The 21,528-nt window shown below is 38.2% G+C and overlaps 1 protein-coding gene across 2 annotated transcripts in view; it reads left to right on the forward strand.

The window, feature by feature from the left end:
- LOC117298970 (serine/threonine-protein phosphatase 2A 56 kDa regulatory subunit epsilon isoform-like) overlaps positions 1-21,528 on the forward strand; it is a 57,888-nt gene that overhangs the window by 11,005 nt on the left and 25,355 nt on the right. The window contains exons 1-3 of one of the 2 annotated variants that reach the window (XM_033782471.1): positions 2,726-3,192; positions 12,021-12,217; positions 18,068-18,169. In XM_033782471.1, the coding sequence (XP_033638362.1) occupies positions 3,165-3,192; positions 12,021-12,217; positions 18,068-18,169 (327 nt within the window). In that variant the 5' untranslated portion in view covers positions 2,726-3,164. Of the gene's footprint in view, positions 1-2,725; positions 3,193-12,020; positions 12,218-18,067; positions 18,170-21,528 lie in introns of those variants that run through there. The other variant, XM_033782405.1, reaches the window with a different exon arrangement.

A 21,528-nucleotide genomic window follows, 5' to 3' on the forward strand; every position in this document is an offset into this window, starting at 1 on the left:
AATGTTGTAAGCTCCTGTCTTTCAGTAGTTGAACCCCTGGCTATATAAGAGGAAACACACAGGGCGGTAAGAATAATGTGGGTAATAACAGGTTTTTCTGCCTCATGTGCGCGGCGTCATTCGCAGATTAAGCAGTGGCATAATGAAACCCACCTTCTCCAAATCAATGAAAGCTTGTATCTTAGTTATGTGTTTTCCTTCATCTTGTGCATCTATAAGACATTTTGCAAAACTTAAAGGCTCCCACATCCTACTTGTGTTGTACACAATGACTCGGATTGAGTTGTTTGGGCTGTGTACAGTATCCAAAGCTTTGAATATTAATTTGTTGCTGGGAAACAGTTGAAATCAGTTGGTATGCAATCATAAACTGTAACCAGCTGTGTGCAATGTTCACCATGTTTACATTGTACACGTTCATGTATACATCATCAACCAACTTGATTACTAAAATGATATGTTAAGTATGTAAAGCCTGAGAAGCACATGTACATGTAGGGCCAAAGTTGAACCCTTTAGAGTCCACAGCGGCCACAAGCGGCTTGTACTAAAATGCCCATAGCGGCCACAAATGGCTGCAAGGTTTGACCTACTTCCATTTACATAAAGAGGTCAAAGTAAAGGTCATGTCCGGATATGAAATTTTCCAATGTTAAATGCAAACAATTAAAGGACTATCCTCATTTCTAAAAACAAAACTAAATTTTCTGTTTCATGTCATTTCTGTTGGCATTTTTGCTGACACAATTTTATTAAAGAAATTAACAATACAATGTAAATGTAGCCAAGTAAAAATGCTATCAAACCCTTGCAGTACAGACTAGCCAGTTTGGCTAGAGTACAATGTTGGGCCCAATTGTCCAGTGTTAGATGAGATTAGAATGCATGACCCTGTGATTAAGCAATGATTAATGTGAACTAGCCGAACTGCTTTAATAATCATATTTCCGAACTGAAGGAATTATTAGCCTATCAGGGCATTGCTGTAAAGGAGGATCTAGAAGGATTTGGGCTATAATGGGTTTTCTGTTGCAGGCCTGTATGCTTTGTTAAAGGGGCAAGGGCACTATGGCATTTGGTAAAGGGCACACTATTTCTACTGGAGCATTTCAAGAGCACCAAGGCAATGACCGGGGGCATGGAGGCAAGTATCGGGCCTGACTGTTGTGAGAGAGTTTAGAAGGAATTGGAAAAGAAATACATACATGTAGTAGAAGATGATGAAGCCTGTCACAGAAAGATTTATAAGGATCCAGCCTCTGAACTTCTAACTCTCTACTTCTGGAGGATAGGAGGACTTGAGCTTTGTGTAACTGTAAGCAAAAGGGCCTAGCTAGTCTGTAGTGGTAATGTGAATGAGCCTTCTGGCCTCAGTCCTTCGGAATCCTTCACTTTGACAATTTGATGATACTGTGTAGAAGGAATTTGGACTGTAAGGATTTTCAGGAAAAGACATGTTTGATGACCTGTAAAAAGTGTGTACATGTACAGTAAGATTTGACAGGCGTTGCAAGTTGTGTGTAATGTAGATGCACAATGTACTGTAAAAGTGCCCAATATTTTACATGCTTTACCAAAGAGGAAGTGATTTCTCAAGTGTGTGTGTTGCACACAATTTTAAGTATTGAGGACTTGCATTACATGTATATGTTTCAGCTTTTGGAAAACCCCACTCGTGATGTTCTTTCTCATTTCTGGTAAAACTAGACTGTCCTTTCTGGTAAACTTACTGTCGTCTAAATGGATGCAGGCTCAGTGGATTAACAGTACATTCCCTGCCGACGGTTATAAATCTATATCATGTGAATATTTCAAGTACGTAGAGACGTTGTCCTGTCATGATGAGGCAAACATACTTATTTAGAATGGTTAAAAATACTTTCTCCTTTTATGAAACTTTGCGGTCAGTTTCATAGAGCTGCTTAAAAGCAGAAAATATCGCCTATCAAATGTCTCCTTTGAGCAAAAATAAGCTGGGAACCAGCACAGTTTGTACGAGTGACAAGGAAATTTTGACTGGTAACCTTGTAGTTATGTTACATGTATGCGCTGCGTTCTTGACATACATGTAGTGGCGCTTTACAAATGCCTTGTATGTATGTATGTATGTCGGTTGCGCTTAGCAATTTTTTTTGTACTAAGCAGCTTTATGAAATTGAACCCTGTAAAAATTTCGAGGGATTGTAGAATACCATTGCATGATCTGTATTATCCACAGTGTAATGTGTATTTAGATCTAAAGAGTAGTCTCCCTGAAAGTACTCTTTAAAAATTGCTTCCTTCTTGCCATCTACAGTAATTACCAGGGTAGCCGATTGAACAGGATGATAAGTGCAATGTACACAAGACCACTGCCGCCATTTCGCTTGCCATAACGCTTTGCACGGCCCGGCAGTAGGGTGGCAGAGTATTGATATGTTGTCAATGGTGAACTCCTCGCACAGAGAGATTGCATACATACAGTTTCCCCCCGTGGATACGAAGAAAACTGTGGCCGTGGTATTGAAATAAAAAAGCTTAGATGAGCCACTAATCAATAGGATTTGTCTCTAGGTGTATGTGGATGGTGAGAGATAGGAAGAGAGAGAGAGAGAGAGAGAGAGGGGGGAAAATAAGAGACCTGCATCTGCGCACTTAATCACTTTCCAACCAACACAGCCTGGTGGTTGAGGACTGCTATGACGTCAATGCCTTGTTCATGTATGATGATGTTTATCAGCATCATCTGCGTTATACCCCGGCCCCAATTCCAATGCACATATGTGTACTGGTGACCTTGTACTGGTAGTGAATATCTTATTTCTTCCAGCATCTGACTTCTCTACTCCATACAGTCATTGAATACTGGCTTGAATCCAGCCCAGTCCGAATCTAAATGTATACATGCAAACCATCCGCAGCATTCACTGCTGTGTTGAGTCCATACATGTACTTCTTCATTTGCTCATTTGCAGCATTCATGTAAGAGGGTCCACAGTCCAAGCTGGTATTTTTTATCATCTACTCTCTCTCTCTCTCTCTTCTATGGTTGATCAGAAATACCTTTGAAGGGTTAGATTTTTTTGATCAAGTGTGGAGTAAATGGCATTTGTTTGAAGAGAAATTGCTGAGATGCGGTGAGAGTCTGCCTGTGAACTGAGGCTGGGATTATTACTAGAGTGGTAATGCGTCTGTCATGCATGTGGACAAAAGGTAGGTATTTTTCACTCCCAGTATTTTGCTGGAAGTGTGTATTAAAATTAATGTGCTGTCACTGGGATCTGATTTTAAGAGCTACAAATATGTACTGTCTGTGACGAAGGAACATTAGGAATGCTTCATTTGATTGGACAGTATTTCAACTGCATCACTGTGAATGTGTCGTGCAGAAAGGATGTGCTCTATGTGATGGATTTTGGGTTATGCATACTGATGTTATGTGACATACGTATGAAATAATTTATACATTTTTAATTACTCTGGTACGTGTGTGTAGATTTACAATTGAAATTGTAAATTTACTTTATAATAAGTAAACATGGTAAAGTGACTAAGAAAATTGAAGATTCGGTTTTCCAAAGTTACGCACAAGACCCAATTTCATAGAGTCGCTTTAGCAGGATTTAAACTGAATAGTTTGTAATATTCCGGTACTCCTAGTTTAGTTGTGCTTCAGCTATTTTTGTGCTTGGAGCAGCTCTGTAAAACTGGTCCCTGGTTTGTAGGGTACAGGGCATCAATGCACAAAAGACTGAAGGAGTATTCTAAATTGTCACCATCCCAGTACATGCGGTGACATGAAGTATTTCTTTGATGAGCGTTTTTATTACCTTTAGCAATCCTGTATAATACGTACCTTAGAGATCAATGTGATTGGGATTCATGAGGTATTTTACTTCGGATTCACGAGGTAGGAATTGACGTTCAGTTGAGTTTACATACCATTATACATAATACTTATGAATTGTACACATGTTTATATTAATTATATGTAGGATTGCAACATTTTTACAATATTCTTTCAAAAGAAACATAGTTTAATGTAGAATTTTGGACTTGGGGTATTCAAGAAGGATACATACATTGTTTTTTTCCCCAACATTTTCTGAACTACATGTACTTGCCTGGTGCAAGTTTCCCTCCATCCCACAACAGTGTTCTAAGATAAATATCAGTTCCTACCTTCAATTCCCCCCGAGATATTTTCATTTAAAATATTTTTTAGTTTAGGGCGAACTTGCCTGAACCAAAAATAACAAACAAAATTGTTCATGAAATACCCTAATACTTTATTTATGCTCGGGCGATAAGCTACATGTACTACTGTTTGGTTATATTTCTTGCTTCCGATTGCGAGCATTTTACTCCGGGGTCGTAGGCCCGTCATTTCAGTGTCTCTTTTATTGTTCTGTTTTGTAACGGGCCAAGACTTACTGGTCAGCACACTGGATGTAGTTTTTTTCACATGTTATTATTATTTTTTGGTTCTTATTTTGTTTTCGGGCGTGTGGCCCCCCTTGTGGGACTGCCTTTCTTGGGCTTTTCTTAGGTTTAACTTTGGTCCTGTCTTGGTATTTGTTATCTCTGTAAAGGACCTCGGGACTCTGTTTGGGGTTAACGGCGCTTTATAAAAGCCTTTGATTAGTATTCGTATTTGTGATGAATGCATGCTTATAAATGTAAACGAAAATAACATTAAGTTGAGCTGAATATTTTATGTACAATGTAGTTTGGATTTAAAGGACCTTTTACAAAGAAGTAATTTTCCCAAGTTTCAAAAGCAACAGTGTATTATATATTTAATCAAAATCCCTTTGCTGTTAATAATCAGGGCAGCTTTGCATGAATATGAAAAGAAGAGAAAAAAAATACAGCTAAGCTGTATTATTGTGTTCATTAAAATTGTACATGATGATGCATACATAGCTGTCAAGTACATGTATGTCTTACATTTAAGGTTAAGATGTTGGCGCTGAATAGTTTATGCCTGAGTGGCTCGTAAGGGTTCAACGATAGGTTGACATCGCTGGGCCGCATAATTTCATAATTGCTTTGCATTCATCACAGGCGATGTACATACGTGTCGGAACCCTGGCTGGGGAACCGTTGTCGTTAAATTGCACAATGTACACACAGACTGGGATTCTTGCAGAATGAGATAAAGGCTTTCTGGATGTTGATCACCATGGTGTCCTTTAAAGGCACTGGACACTATTGGTAATTACTCAAAATAATTGTTAGCATAAAAACCTACTTTGTAAAGAGCAGCGGATAGCTGTTGATAGTATAAAACATTGTGAGAAACGGCTCCCTTGTAGTTTTCTGAGAAAGAGGTTATTTCTCACTCAAATTATAAAGACTCTAGGCAAAAAGCCTTTTATTATGCATCTGAAATCACACAAAGTAATGCAACAAGGGTGTTTTTTCTTTCATTTTTTTCTTGCAAATTCGATGACCAACTTTCACATGTTTGTTATTTTATGCAAATGTTGGGATACACCAAGTTAGAATACTTGTCCTTGATAATTACCAAAGGTGTCCAGTGCCTTTAACACTCCTAAGACCCTCGGATGATTTTTTCATCATTTGCATAATTGAATCAGTTATTCTGGCATCCTTGTGGTACTTTGTTTTTTTCTCTTCTTTTCTTTTCTTGTATGTCGTTGAAATTTTTGGGGTTGCAATGGATTGGTATGTTAACTACTACCCGGTGTAAAAAGCTTTTTTTAGATTCTACTAACAATGATGAAACTGCATGGGTTACATTGTGGTCTGAGCTGCACATAAAACATGTTTATTATGCAGCATAGTGCTCGTAAAGATTACAACTAAAACAAGTTACATAGTTGTACAAACAATGTATGTTATGCTTATAATTTTACATAATACATACAATAATATTGATACGTTACTGTAATAGAAACAAGACTGTCTAATTTCATTAGAAAAAAAACGCAGATGCTTTGGAATGCTGCAAAACAGTATCCCATGACTAAAATACCTTATTTGATAAAATATTCAAAGGAACATATAAACAAAAAGGACAATATTTCAACTTATTTTTCATTTCTTGAGTATTCACTCAAGGGTATGTTATGACTGTATACATGTATAAAGTACATACATGCCATGTTTTTAAAACGTGAAATAGTATGTGATGAGTTTGTACAGTATGTCTGATCAGGCCTCAAATTAACCCATGGTACCCACAGCATTTGCCCTGGTGCCCAGTGCTTCTGCTGTGGTGCCCCTCTGCAAAGTGCCCATTACCAGTAGGAAAATTGCTGTGGCCCTTCAGCAAGAACGCTGTTCAAGGCCTGTACAATGCAGTTTCAGTTAGTAACCGTTATCAAATTAACAGCATCTGAATCCAAGGATACGGTGCTACATTTACGTCACTGGATTGTCATGAAGACTTGTCATCAACACGACGATTTATAATAGAATACAGACAGCCCCAGAAGATGTTCCATTGTTGGACATTATTTACGATTAATGTACATTGTGCACAGAGACTTTCTCCTCTGGATTTCTCCCCTGTACTCAAAGAGCACTCAAATTTGAAGACGTTTCGGAGGACACTTTTGAGTGCTGGTTATTGAATCCTATGGGGGGATGGATGTAATTGACCATAATGGGGATAATTTTCATATCCTTCTTGATGAATTTAAGTTTTAAGTATAGATGTGTATCTAGCCACTACACTCTTCCTGCATGGATCAACCATGGAGGAAGAAAATAGATATCAACCAAGTAGAACCACAGAGCTGTATGGTAAAATATACACGCACACACATGCTCGTATCTAGTATCTAAGCATGGTGCCTGCCTACAATTTGTAAACAATGGACATACCTGTACATATATTTAGTTTCACCGTAGCAATACATGGCCATGTAGTTTTACTGGCGAGTGCATGTAACGCATGATTAAACTGCACTGGGTTCTAAACCAATCACACAGTTGGAAAAAATACTGCAGAGTTGGATTTCTTCAACAAGCTACAAGTAATATTGCACCTTTATTTTTTAGAGGTGTGGTGTACATAGTAACACCCTCTGGAATGTCACTAATAAATCGTGTATGTACACTGTTAGATATGCTGCTTGGATTTAATTAAGTGAAAGTTTACTTCATTTACACGCTGCCCCGCTTGATTAACTTAACATGGGGGATGACCTTTGAATTTTACCATTTTGCCTTTGCTTAACACGTAAACGTTGTTCAGTTTGAACTGGATTTTACGAACATTGTAGTGTTAGATGTTTCCTCCCGAGAAACCAGCTCTGGTGAAAAAGAAACCCTCACTTATTGAAACTAACTAACTTAATGAGTTAGGTAGATAATGTACATTTATATTGTACTTGGGTCTGATCACCCAGGGGTGGATTTCACAAAGAGTTGAGACTAGTCTTATCTTGAGTTAGGACAAGTTATCCGTCCTAACTTAGGACTAGCTGTACATTTTTGATATCTCTTAGGACTAGTCCTAAGTTAGGACTAGTCCTAACTCTTTGTGAAATCGACCCCAGGAGTATCTTAATAGGAACTTGAAAAGGTAGAAATTGTTGAAGTGAACTATTAGCAACATGTGTACACATTTGGCTGCCGGTGCAGCATAGTCCTAAGGAGTTGGGATGGTGTAAGGAAATTAGGGGCAAAATAAAATGGGACAAACAAAATATTTTGTGAGGAGCTTTTAGGGGCCTACAATGTATTTGGCTTGAAACAGGGTATACATGTATTATTTTGTATACACTTTTTATGGTACATGTCCAATCATTGGTACATGTAAGTGCTTCTACTGGAATGTAACTAGAGGAAGTAACCTTTGTTTTACCCTTTTTTTTCTTTTAGGGAGTGAAGGACCTTTTACTAGTAGACACTGTAAACCTGCCACTCACTTTTCTTATTCATAAAGCAGTGGACGAATCCATACCGCCAAAACGAACATTGAATAGGGAGTCATTTAGGGTCAATAATGTTCCCTTTGTGTGCATTATAACTTGCTAGTTGTATGCATTGTAAGGAAGGCTTACCAAAGATGCAGACGATATTATATACAGCCTTGAGTTATTTTTATTGATTGCTCATTTGTTTGGAAGTGACTGAATTGTTACTTTATACTCTACCTTATGTTGATGCATTGATTGGGAATCACTTGTTTTTGTTTTCTAAGGAACACCAACATGGATGCAGCTTGAATTTAAAAAAAAACAAAAAACACCACACAATTTTATGTTAGAACTTGAAAATATACATTGTAATTTATACCTTTTGTGTCTACACATGTCTGTGTGTACTTAAATTTGCAAATAAATTAGCCTTTTGTCAAGGCCTTCGGGGCTTGAACAGCTTCAGAGCCGCGAAACCGCAAAATTACTTGTATAGGAGACCACACAAGCAAGCGGTCTCCGGCTCCAGTCGCTTCATGGCTACAAAATTGTCCATAGTTGTGGTTAAATTTGAATTCAAGTACAGTCGGTAAAGCAATGAAAAATGCAGAGTTCGTACACAATTATATTCAAATTGCAGAACTAAGGCTGAGTGAAAATGTGCACCTTTTGCTAGAGCTACACAACAAACTCTTAAAAACCCTGAATCACTGCGTGAGACATTCCTCGGTGGGACTGTGGCCCCTGCGTGTCTTCATTGCGCACGGTACATGTACAACCTACATAAAAAAGTGCTGGTAACTATAGGGTTTCAATTTGTAAAGAACACGTGCATCTCCACTCGGGTGTTAAGACCTGTTTAGGGATGCTACTGGTTGTTAATAGGGTAGCTCACTAGAGGACTCTTGACTCAGATTAGAAGTCAGCTAAGAGCCCCCCCAGATGATGGCACTTTTTTTGTTGCCATAATATTTCAGGTTGCCCCCGTTGAAAAGTGACCTTTTTGTGTTATTGATCCGTGTTGTTGGGCTCTTCTGATTTAATATTCTCCCATCTTCCAATATGGAATCCCAATTGCTTGGTCATGACCAGACCCTTAAGCACTAATATGTAGGTCCTTTTTAAGTTTGTTCGTAAAGGATTTGGGTATATTTTTAAACACAATACACAATGTCCACAGAGAGATGAACATTAAACTTACACCGTTTGAAGATAATGGTAGTAGGGAGCGTACCTTAAAATATTAGTTGCTGAGGTGCTGTAGCTTTTGAGAAATGAGTACAAGAGTGTTATGAAAATACGTTTTTACATGCTAAAATAATTCATGACATTGTTTTACTAATTTCTCAAAAACTACAGCACCTCAGCACATAATATTTGAAGCGAAGCTTTCTACTATCATTATCTTCAAACTGTGTAAGTTGAGTGTAAATCTGTGGACATTGTTTTTTTTTCCTACAAACAGTACTACATTGTAGACCCTTTATAAATTTTTAAAATTTTTTTTGCCTGAGACTTGTTTCAATAACTTCTCAATTGAGTTGCCTCCAAGTGTTCACACAAAAGTGTTTACACTATCATTCTCACAAAATCATTTAATTGTATTTGTTGACAAAATAGAGGTTGGCATTGTCATCTGCAGTGTCCATGGTTTTCACACTTGTCTAAAAAATAGGTAATTGTGTGGTCCAAGTTTAGTATTCTAGTCATGACTGCATATGTGTACGATTGGAATAATAGAGAAAACAAATCTGTTCATGATGGTATTCATACAGTATCCCGCAACAGGGCATACCAACTGTTTGAAGGTGTGAACAATAGCAATCGTCGGGCACCAGTTCATGTATGATCCACGTATGCGTCATGATGTAGTTTACATGAACATGGCACGTGACACAAACTGCATTCTACAAGTACACATGTCTTGATGGGGGGGATACAGTCAACCATCAAGGATCATTTTTCTTGTCACCAGAAGGGGGTCTTCACAAAGCCCTCAATCATAAGATTGAATTAAAAGTAAGTTTTTTATTTGCATGTGTTGTTTCCACTTTTCTGCTATAGTTTGAAGCATTACAATGGCCATCATGTCTATTGTACACGTATGTACATCACACAATTGAACATGTGCATAGTACATTTTTAATCATGCTAAATACATGTTAATAGTGTTTGACTTATTTTGAACAATTAAGTACACGTATTACAGGCTCACACGACTGTGGACCGTGTGTAAACAGAATGTGTTTACCCATGTAATGTACATTATTTCAACATAAGAATCATTGCTCTACAAACATATAAGTATAAATGTACTATTGTAATAAATATTGTTCAACACGCACTTGGATCACGAGAACTTCACATTGTGTGTACATTACTGTGTACACAATGTACTAGATTTTCATGTACTAAAAACCCTGCTAGAGACTCTAGATGCAGTCTGGTTAGCGTCTTAATAGCTGAATTACAATATATACCAATGATGTTTACATATTACCCTTTGAAATTTAAATTTTCGATGAAAACCTACTAATTTATGGCAAAACAAGTCACAAATTTCACACTTCACACAGTAACTGAGACACCGGTGTCTCCGTTACAGTGTGATGGATACTTTTGGATCGTATATGAAAACAAAACATCTGATTCGAGAAATTGAAGTTTATACATTAAACGTATGAGCTATCCCCACCATATAAACATGCAAAGAATATAGAAAGTACATTACATTTTGAGAAATAACACCATGTCCTGCTTTGGCCCCCTACTTTATGGAAAGACCCATACATCCTCTTCTCCAACATATGTCACTCCACACCAAATTGTTATGGACTTGGATGAAGCCCTTTCCACATGATCCCCCCCCAAAACCTAGATTTCTTGCGACAGATTAATTTTACGAGCAGGGATTGTTTACATCTTATCTGGGGCTTTAGAGCTTTCGCAAGTTTTCACACAATATCGGGTAATGAACTGACCAACATTCCAAGCGATGAAAATATTAATATTTACAAAATTTCACAATTTTCGAGAATATTTTTTTTTTTCATGAATGTAGTACATACATGTATAATTTGAAAAATTACTGTCCGTTCACATAAAGCTCATTTTGTAATATTTCACAAACATTGAGAATATTTCGCCAGGATTGTTTTGGTTTGTGTCCGTCTTGTGAAAAGGGGCTTAATATTGGACTGCCTGACCCTGTGATGTGATAAACACTTGTCGATTGGACCTGCTGGTCCGAGTCCTGAATCCTTCACTTTGGTAACTGGATGTAGAAGGATTTGGGATTACAGAGGTTTTTAAGCTTTCTGTCTCTGTTCTAGTATTATACACTGTGCGAAGGAAACCAAAGGATTATTGTCTCTAGGAGGTCTTCAAGCTGTACGTCAGATCTTTATAATTTATTTTCTAATGATCCTGACTGTTCTGTATGTACAATCTTATAGGCCCTACTTTGATTTAAATCCGTAAGACCGAGATTAAAAATACATACATTATCTACATTTATGTGTGACTTGGCATCTTTAATTAGCTTTCTAATCCCGTCTGAATATAAAGACTTAACCTTTCAGCATACAGGCACAGCCAACTCTGATTAGCGATCCATAGGAAACTTTTTTTCCCTGTTTATCAAGACCTAAATATGGCTGCTCTATTTTGGGCATGGATTAAGTAGCCTCATGTCATATCCTTTAGGAGCATACAGAGTGTGTGTCTGAAACCCTCAGTCCCATGCCATTCTTAGCTCTCATAATCAGCCTTGGCAGTTTGCCTGGTTAATATCGGACATATCCTCAACTAGGCCAGTTTTTGTGTGTGTGTTTTTTTTTTCTAACTCATATCAAAGGCAGCCATAACTGCTTAAGTTTTGAATATGATAACAGCCACTCAGTATGCATCACATAGACTCTGTACTTTGTACTCCTAAGGTGAAATTATTCTGAAGCCTGTGACTTACAATTAGTTCTAACGTCTTAAAAGTAATTGTTGATTTATACTCAATTGCCTGTTGTCGTCTGAGGGCCAAAATGTCCCTGATCGTGGATAGCCTCCTTGATCCGATGGTGATAAAACCGCTGAGCCACATGCTCCTGCCGTACGAGATGCTAACCACCTTCCCTTTGCTCCCTTTCGCAGACACACCCCAGACGGAGAAGCACGACCTAGTGGTGAAGAAGCTAGGCCAGTGTAGCTGCGTGTTTGACTTCATGGATGCAGTGTCCGACCTGAAGGGCAAGGAGATCAAGAGGGCTAGTCTAAATGAGCTGGTGGACTATATAACGACAGAGAGGGGTGTGCTATCAGAGGAAATTTATCCAGAAGTCATCCACATGGTAAGTGTTTTTAAAGAGGCGTTTACATGTTATTGTTTTAACCATAAACCGAGATGCAATAAAGCTAACCTATGAAAATTTCATTTTAAGAGGTGGTAGTGTTTTTGAGATATTGGCAAAACGTTTCATGCAGTTCTAACTTTTCTCAGAATTAATTGTCTTTAATCCCTGTTTCTAAAACCACCTTCCATTGAAGGGAACTGGTTCTCAAAATGTTATGCACACCACCAGCTGCAGTGCTTCTTACCAAGTATTCTTACCAAGTAAGTTTTTATGGTCAGTCATTTTTGGAGTAATGACCAAAGGTATACTCTCCCTGTAAGAAAGTTTCACTGTTGAAAGTGCCCTCATTCGGTCAAAAATGCAGTCAATTGTAGGAAGGTGTTCCCAAAAAGGCAGCACTGATGTACACATTGTTTAACAGGCCTTGAATTTCGTTCTTGAAGAAGCACAGCAATGGGAGACTTTTGAGACGCTGGCGGCAGACATCTAACGGTCCTTTTTTGCAGCTCTGAGCGTGCGCACACATGCTCTATATTGTACACGACCAATGTAGGTCTCGACATGCGCACTACTGGCGATGGTGAGGATTGTTAAAAAGGACTGTCCAAAAGTCTTCCATTGGAACTCTCCAAAGGGCACCACAGCAAAAGCACAGTGCACCAGTTAGTTCGAGGCCTCAGCAGACCTAAAACTTCAGGAAGGCAACAAAGGCGATTGCCACCGTGCCCCCTGGTCATTGCCTTGGTGCCCTTGAAATGCTCCAGTAGAAATTTACAATTTCCTCACAGGATGCCCTTTACCAAAGAGAAAATGCCTTGGTGCCCTTGCCCTTTCAGAAACAAAGCATGCAGGCCTAGGCTTACGCAATATGGAATGTAGGTATGTACATTGGTTCATGTACATGTAGATGTACATTGAACTTGGTTAGCACAATTTAAATGCTTACAACTGTACACTACAGTATGTTCATCATCAACTGTTATAATCTGCACTTTAGTTTCGTTTTGTGCAACAAATCACAGACAATCTGTGCCTTGAAATGAATTGCCCCTATAAATCAGAATCTGTTTTTCAAAATTAACGATATGAAATGCGATAAAACGAGATTAGTCTGACCCATGATCTTCATCATTATCATATAAAATGCCCAGGTGATGTTCAAAGTATCATGCCTGCACCAGACAATAAAAACTGTTCAGGTCATATTACAGTCAAGTTTTTTTTTTTTTTTTTTTAATGGACGAACTTGTCAACCGTTTTGAATGTTCGGGTAGAGTGGTGTTTGATTTTTGGTTGTCACGGTAAAGGTTGGAATGGAGGGAGGGGACCCTTGCTATGTGTTTACTTACTATGTTCAAGGTCATGATTTGTGTGCACAGCTTACATTATTCAGCTACATTTTTACAGCCAAATTGCGCGTGTGCGTGGGTAGGTTTACACTCAAACCGGTTGGAAAGGTGTACAGAAGCAAGTGGAGCTGTTGCCAGAAAGTTAAAGTACAAATGAAACAAGGACAATAGGTAGTCCCTGATTGCAGATGTTTACACCTTTGGCCATACGTGGGTGTGGGAGAGTTTTGTGTCAAAGAACAATTAATTTAGTTCCATGAAGGCTCCTTATAAATGTGTGAATGATTTACATTTACGTAAATCAGTTCTTGGTTAATATCACAGATCACATCGGGCCAAATTTCTTAGAGCTGCTTAACAAAAGTAGCTAAGTACAACAAAATAATGCTAACAAACAAGATATGGTTACCCACCAAAAAGCCATTTATTAGGTACAATCTGTGACCGGTATTCTGCTGGTTAGGTCAAAAACAGTATTCGTGGTTATGGTTAGGAAAAACTATTCGCCATTAACCGGATATTCAAATTATTCGCACAGGCCTAACCCGAACAAGACAAAATAGGAAGACCACGATCAAAGGGCAAGATAGCTCAGTTGATGGAGCACTGGCACATAAACCTGGAGGTCGCAGGTTCAAATTCCACTCTCATAGATTTGTCTTTATTCACTTTTACAGTGACGTGACTTTCTAAGAACTCATTGAATGCAAACACAATCATTGCTGAAAGATGGTGTCCGAACACTTTGATTTATTATGTGAAAGGTAATAACAGATTTAATCCATAATTAACTATAAAGTACAGTCAGTACAGCAGCATATTATCATCCGTCACATGTAGAAACAAATTGCAAAAATATAAGAGTTTAACAAAAACAAATTAAATATTTTGTGATTCATTTCTCTAATCTAAGATGAATTGAATGAATCTTTATGTCTTCCCCAAAACACCATCTTGTACAATTCCTTTAAACCTGTGCCATCAAGGAGCCAGTGCAGTTGATCGTCCGAGCACACTGCACATGCAGTGATGCATAAAAAAAATATCATCAGCTACACGTGTGCAGCGACCAAGCTGAAGAAAGCTAACAATCATCACCAGCCTATCATTCCCAAAATGATCTATGTACATTTAAATGCAGCACGACAATGACGTCTGAGTAGAATATTTCACTGCAAGGGAAAATATAGAACAGTCGATAGGATGAAAGGCGCACAGTAGGAATGAATTTCAGACAAGCCAGGTATCGAAATGAAGCTGGTGGAATGAATGGAATTGGTGGACATGTCCCTGTCTGCGGAGACTCGTCTGCTTTCATTTTCAGCTCTGCCCTGTCAGTCATAAACAATCAGGAATCCTTGGGTCTAGGCTATAGAGGCTAAGAATCAAAGATGGATGCCCTAATGCCATTAATCAGAAATATTCCTCTTGGGCATTGTGATTTCTCCTCAGTAGTTTTTCATGTTTTTATAATTACTTAGAGTCTTGAAATTGTCGTAAAAGAAGTAAATCAGCCATAAGGGCCTAATTTCATAGAGATGTCTTTAAAGCACAAATAGTGGCTAAACACAACAGATATAGGTTTACCAGAATAAAGTTACCAGCTAAAATACCATGTCTCATTTACCAGATGACTGGTATCCTGCTCATTTGCGTTGAGTAAAGTATTGTTAAGCAACACAGATGTAAGGAATTCAGTTCCTTGTAATAAATAGTGTGTTAAGTTATACAACCAAAAAGTAATTAATTAAGAAAGTTAATTCAAATCACTCGTTCTAAAGGTTTATTAGGAAATCTGAAAAACGTTTCTAATTTAATCAGCACAAGAAATCACTGTGTACATTATGTACATCACTTGAATTACGTGTGAAAACAACATGCCTGCTTGTATTTGGTAACCATGGCTATTTTAAGCAGCAAATCAAAAAGTAATTAATGCCCGGCAGCCAGTTTAGAGCCGAGAGTTCCCGGAAAAAGACTCAAGGTGCCGTTCAAGATTCGGAAGAAAGAAAAGAAAGAAAAAAAAAAGCCAATCCAGTGAGAAACTTTCCGCGTCGCTATGGTTTCATAATGCAAAAATAAACAATTGCCAAAACGAGCATATCCTAAATCCGAAAGCGGTTCAGGTGATTTTCCTTCGGCGGTAATGAACAAGTAAAAAAAAAAATGAAGAGGCCTTGGAGGAGTTAATTGCAAAATATCCCAAGATGTAATCTGTAGCCGTTGACACAGCTGTGCCTTAGATGACCCAAGTCTGCCTGTACATGAAGGTGACAGTTGTATTATGATCAAGGTCAAACGGAGATAGGTGACTATAAATATAAGGGTTGCCATCCTCATGTACCCAGGGGAGAAAGCGAAAAAATTGTTCCATGTAAGTGTAACATCTTTCCCTGTTTGACAAGTATTTTTGGAATGTTCTGTTTCCAACTGTAGTTTATGGTACATGTATGTACACATGTACGTTGTATGTACTGTACAGTGTAGTGTGCGTGTATGTACTGTACAGTGTAGTGTGCGTACATGTACTGTACAGTGCAGTGTGCGTACATGTACTGCACAGTGTATCAAAGCATTCAATAGGCAAGCACCAACGTACATCCTGGACATGCTCAACATAAACCATCTTGCAAACCTTCGATCTGGAAATAAATAGCTTCTACAAAAAGTAAAATCTCAACACACCTGGGGTGACAACAAGATTCCGTTACAGCAACACATCTCTGGTATCAGCTACATGTTGTATATATCCTCTTCATATTAAAACCTCAAATAATATTCACTCAATGTAAAAGGTCTTTCAAAACACAACCTCATGCCAAAAGATTAGTTCCTCTTAGCTGAATTTTATGTCGGTCCTTTCCCTTTTTCCCCCTCTCTTTCTTTGGGTGGATTTGTGTACTTTATAAGACTTAATTATTAAGTACATATGTATGCATACATGTACCTTGCAAAACTTCTCCTCGATAAACAGACGTGGGTTTATTATTATTAGCCTCTGAAGCATCTCATTAAGCCCGCTTCATACCTTCTGCGAATGCGATAAAGAATTTTGATGTCATAAATTTGAAATGAATAATTCACAACAGCCCAGGTCAAAATTCCAGTTGAACCTAGTTAAACTGGGTTTAACTGGAACTAGTTGAAACCAGTTGATAAACTAGTTAAACACAGTTAAAACCAGTTGGTTTAATATGGAAAATGGACAGAAACCAACTGGTTTATAATTTCCACCTAGTTGAACACAGTTAAACCTAGTCCAAACCAGTTGGTTAATATGGAAAATGGACGAGTTTGATCACTATCCAGTTGAACCAGTTGACCCCAGTTAACTAGGTTCAACTGGAATTTTGACCTGGGAGTTGAGCTGTGTTCAGCTCCTGCAAAACATTTGACATAAAAATTTGCTGCGCATTAGCAGGAAGTATGAACCGGGCTTTATGCATCATCGTTTTTTAAACTTTATGTCTCAGGTATAGAGATCTACTTAAATGGTGACAGATAGAGAGTAGTATTATAGTCATTACAAAATAATTTAATTACACCATATTGAGTGTTAATCGCCCCGCAGGGCTAGTTAGTTAATTATTCAAGGTTTCAATCTAAACCGCCATTTAGTGACATTCCTATACATGTGTCAGTTGCTCATTCTATGTCGTTTAGGCCATTGTACGGTGCTTGGCAACTGGTGTTTTACTTTGGATCAATCTGTTTACTTTGTTTAATGAAAAAATAAATCATACATTAATGGTGCGACGTGAAGGACCGATACAAGTATTAACACAAATTACTCTCGTCAATTGCCCAGAGATACGGCGATGGATTAAATGGATGTAGAGTGCTAAGTGTTTTTAAGAATATTGTGCACAACTTGTAGATAATGAAGTGTGGCATTTAATTAAATGCGATGTCAATGCAGTTTAAACTCGCTTTAAAATGCAATTGCAGACATTTCTAAATCTTCTAATTTTAAATACACGCTGTACATGTACTACAGGTGTGCGGGAACGAAATTGTATTAAGGATAAGGCCACTGCCAGCTAGTGTAAGACAGTCAATTACATGTAGAATAAGACAGTCTTTTGGAGAGAGAAAAAGAAACTCCAACAAATACTGTTAACTGTTTTCACGGACCATTGAGTAATGAATGAAACAGGAATGCATGTTCTTGGTTTTGACTTTATTGGACTTGTCATTGTATCCTCTGAAGTAAGGAACTACGTGTTTATTCACAATGATGTCCATTGTCCCCCCCCCCCCCTACGCCGAATGACTGATGTATACAATTTCCAAAGCAACTGCCTTTTCCCTCGCTTCATCCCCATCGCTAAGAAACCTGACTCAACCAGGTGTCACTTTATGATCCTCCCTCGTACTCCGTCGACATGTACCGGTTCCCCCGCTCACGGCTTACCTGCCAAAATTAAATGCTAATCGCAAGCTTGAAATCCCACACTCAATTCATAATCTGTCATTTTCTCTCCCTCTCTCGTTACAGATAATATGTAATATCTTCCGCACACTGCCACCTAGTGAAAATCCAGATTTCGATCCTGAGGAAGACGACCCTACATTAGAAGCATCATGGCCACACTTGCAGGTAAAAAAACCAAACCCAGACTACATTATACTTGAAGTCGTCTTTAAAGGCATAGCAGCTGATTTCATGAAACGCTAGGATTAATCCTATCTCGAGGTAGGACGAGTAACTCGTCTTAACTTGGGATGAGATCAATGCATCTATAATGTCTATGGTTACGGAACTTAACTCGTCCTAAGATTAATCCTAAGTAAGGAAGAGTTTGGTGAAACCGACAGCTGGACACGCTTTATGGGCACTGGACACCTATTGGTAATTGTCAAAGACCAGTATTCTCACCCAATTGGTGTATCCCAACATATGTATAAAATAACAAAAAATTTGGGCTGAGTTGGTCACCGAAGTTGCAAGAAAATAATGAAAGGAAAAACACCCTTGGTGCTCAAACTTGTGCGCTTTCAGTTGCTTGAGAATGGGTTCAGTCCTGAAGTCTTTCTCAGATTCAAATATTTTAGTGAGAAATTACCTTTTTTACCGCAAAAACCAACGTTACTTCAGAGGGAGTCGTTTCTCACAATGTTTTATACTGTCAGCAACTCTTTGTTGCTCGTTACCAATTAAGTTTTTACGCTAATAAATATTTTAAAGTGATTACAATGTCCAGTGCCTTTAAGTGAGAGTGACAGTTTCCATGCAAGTTTAATGTTAATTTTCAGGAAACTGTCGCAGGAAATTATTCCTGGATTCTTAAACTTATAAATAAACAACTAAAACAGTTGTTAATAGAGGGAATTCGGCTGAAGCCGGAGCACCTCAGGAACAAATCTTGTGGCAGGGCATCTCCAAGGAATTCTGAGCCTATTACTTACATCCTCATGAAGAGTTAATCCTTGGGGTTAATTCCTAAATCCTTTGTGGTATCCTTGATTTCTAATCTCCTATGAATGGTTCCCATCTCCCTGTAACCACACTACTACATGTACACTGTCTGCAGCTCTAAATGATGGCCCCTGCCCTAATCACTCCTACTCCATTATCTCTCATAATTCATGAGATAAGTTGGCAGTAGATCCTTTGGTTGGGTCTCATTAATAATATGTAACAGTTTGTAAATCTTACAGGAAATCTGAAGAGCCACTAGTAGAGTAGTTGAGGATACAGTGATGAATGAAATGGCAGAGATCTTTATGTGGCCGTCCAAATTCCATAGATGTTCAAGTGACTGTTAATGATTCAGTTTTTTGAAAGAGTTACTATTAATAATTAGCCATTTATTTTGTAAATGACAATTTTATGTGAGACTAAAATATTACAGATTAATTGCAATGGATGAGTAAACAGGGAACAATTAGCAAAAACATGTTCATTCACTTTTTACAGACTGCGTATGTTTTGGCCTACTGTGCTAAGAGAAGACTCTGACTAAATAAAACAAAGAAATAAACAGAGCTCAGAGGGACATTAAACCTGTGACCTCCATCATCGTACTCTTCTTTCTGAGACACTGATTATAAACCAGTACTTGAAGAACATTTATTTGTTTATTTACTATTCATATATAAAGCAATTTAAAACTAAAAGTTGTTTGAATCGCAGAGAAGAGATTTGCTTGCAGATTCTGTTAGAGTACCGAGTATACAGAGTTTAATACACATCGATGTAGGGGTCAAAAACAAGATTTATTGATTTTTTTTCACAACATTAAAAGGGGGGGAGGGGGTAGGGTTCAATACCAAGTCAGTTTTCTGTGTATACAACATTGTAAAGGTAGCTTCGAATGATCGTACACAAACAGAGCCTTTAACAGCAGGGTTCATCTCTGAAATACTTGAGTTCCCCCAATGTGGTTCTGTTCAATGTCTGGGGATGACAGGCGGTTTATTCTGGCCCAAATGTCAAGTCCATGTGTTGTCATTTTAGTCTTAACTTACATGAGTATCATTAAAACATGTACATCCTAGTAGACTAACACCAGTGCCACGCGCTTGAGGTCGTGCTAAGCGAACTGAACGAATGTAGGACAAGGGAGATCCTGGCGAATGGGCGTAATATCAACTGACAGATGGATATGGCTTCATTTATTATGCGTCCGAGATTGGAGGTTCATGTGCGGTGCGTGTATAGTCTCCGAGGCTGAAAGATAATCCTTATTGCAGGCTTTTCTGTCAGCGGCGTGCATCTTCACTTTCAGTTCAGGATATTTCAGAGATTTTGAATGTTTAAATATGGAATTGGGGAAAACCAAGGTTTTTTTGGTGAGGAAGTGTAAAATATTTTGCAATTTCTAATGCAGATCTATGTGACATGCATTAAAAAAAATATTTGAAGGTGTACAAAATGTACAACCTTAGTTCCTGTTTTCCATGACAGGGTAATTTTCTAGAATTAACGTAGATTTTCAGAAACTGAAGTCAGATCATCCTTATTATGAATGATGGGGCCTCAGCTTCCCATGCCCCTAGGTCATGGTGGTAGAGTTGAGGACAAAGTCACGGAAGCTGTAGATTGATTAAAGAACAATCTAGGATTGCTGCAGTGAAACTGAAGGTGCTCCTTTAATTTCACAGCAGAAATTTAATATCCACGTGAAATTTATCTTTATTTTAGATTGTAGAATTTGTCATGAGGGCTTGTATTGAAAACTCCTGATTGCTTTTACATGTAGCTTGCATGATGGAGTTTTTTAAACATTTTTATTAATTGTTTCGCAGCCATTCTGACATTACTTCTCAAATATCAAATATTGGAAATTTTTACGCTACGTCTCAACACGCCATTAATTGTTATTAATTGCTTCAGTTGAAATTTCAAGCTTGAAAAATAAAAATAACAAATAATGTGTTTTTCTAGTCAACAGTTATCAGTATCACAATTGGTTGCAAATAGTGCTTACAATATTGCATTTCAATACTTGTTTTAGAAGCCCTTTACAGCACGAATGATATAATAAAGTGGCCATCTAATCTCAACACACTATACCTTCCCGGGGATAAGACCCACTAGCCATGCACGTATACGCTACCCCCTAACTGAATTATAACAAAAAGCCAACATTTTAATAAATTTTCCACTCTGTGTCAATGATTTATGTACACATAACGGTGTAGAGGCACGTAAATGCCTAAAATTAGCTGTTCAAGTAAAGTTACATGTTAAGACTCGAAGCCAAATTATTAGTGTTGGGGGGCGAGTTAATAGGACAGGTTTCTCAGAGTAAGAGCCTGCTGTATGTGTGTATATATATAGCCCCCGGGTGCCATCTTAAGTCGTCATAGACTTCTACATTTCATCATGTGGAGGGGGCTGCCGTGTACAGTCTGAGCACTTTTTCTCTTTCTGGGCTCGTCCGTCAGCGCACGGTGCGTGACCAGACGTCATCCCGGTTGAATTAGAAGCTTCCGTTGAGGAGGACTTTCATT

This window comes from Asterias rubens, chromosome 1 (genome assembly GCF_902459465.1).
Source record: "Asterias rubens chromosome 1, eAstRub1.3, whole genome shotgun sequence".
NCBI lineage: Eukaryota > Metazoa > Echinodermata > Asteroidea > Forcipulatida > Asteriidae > Asterias > Asterias rubens.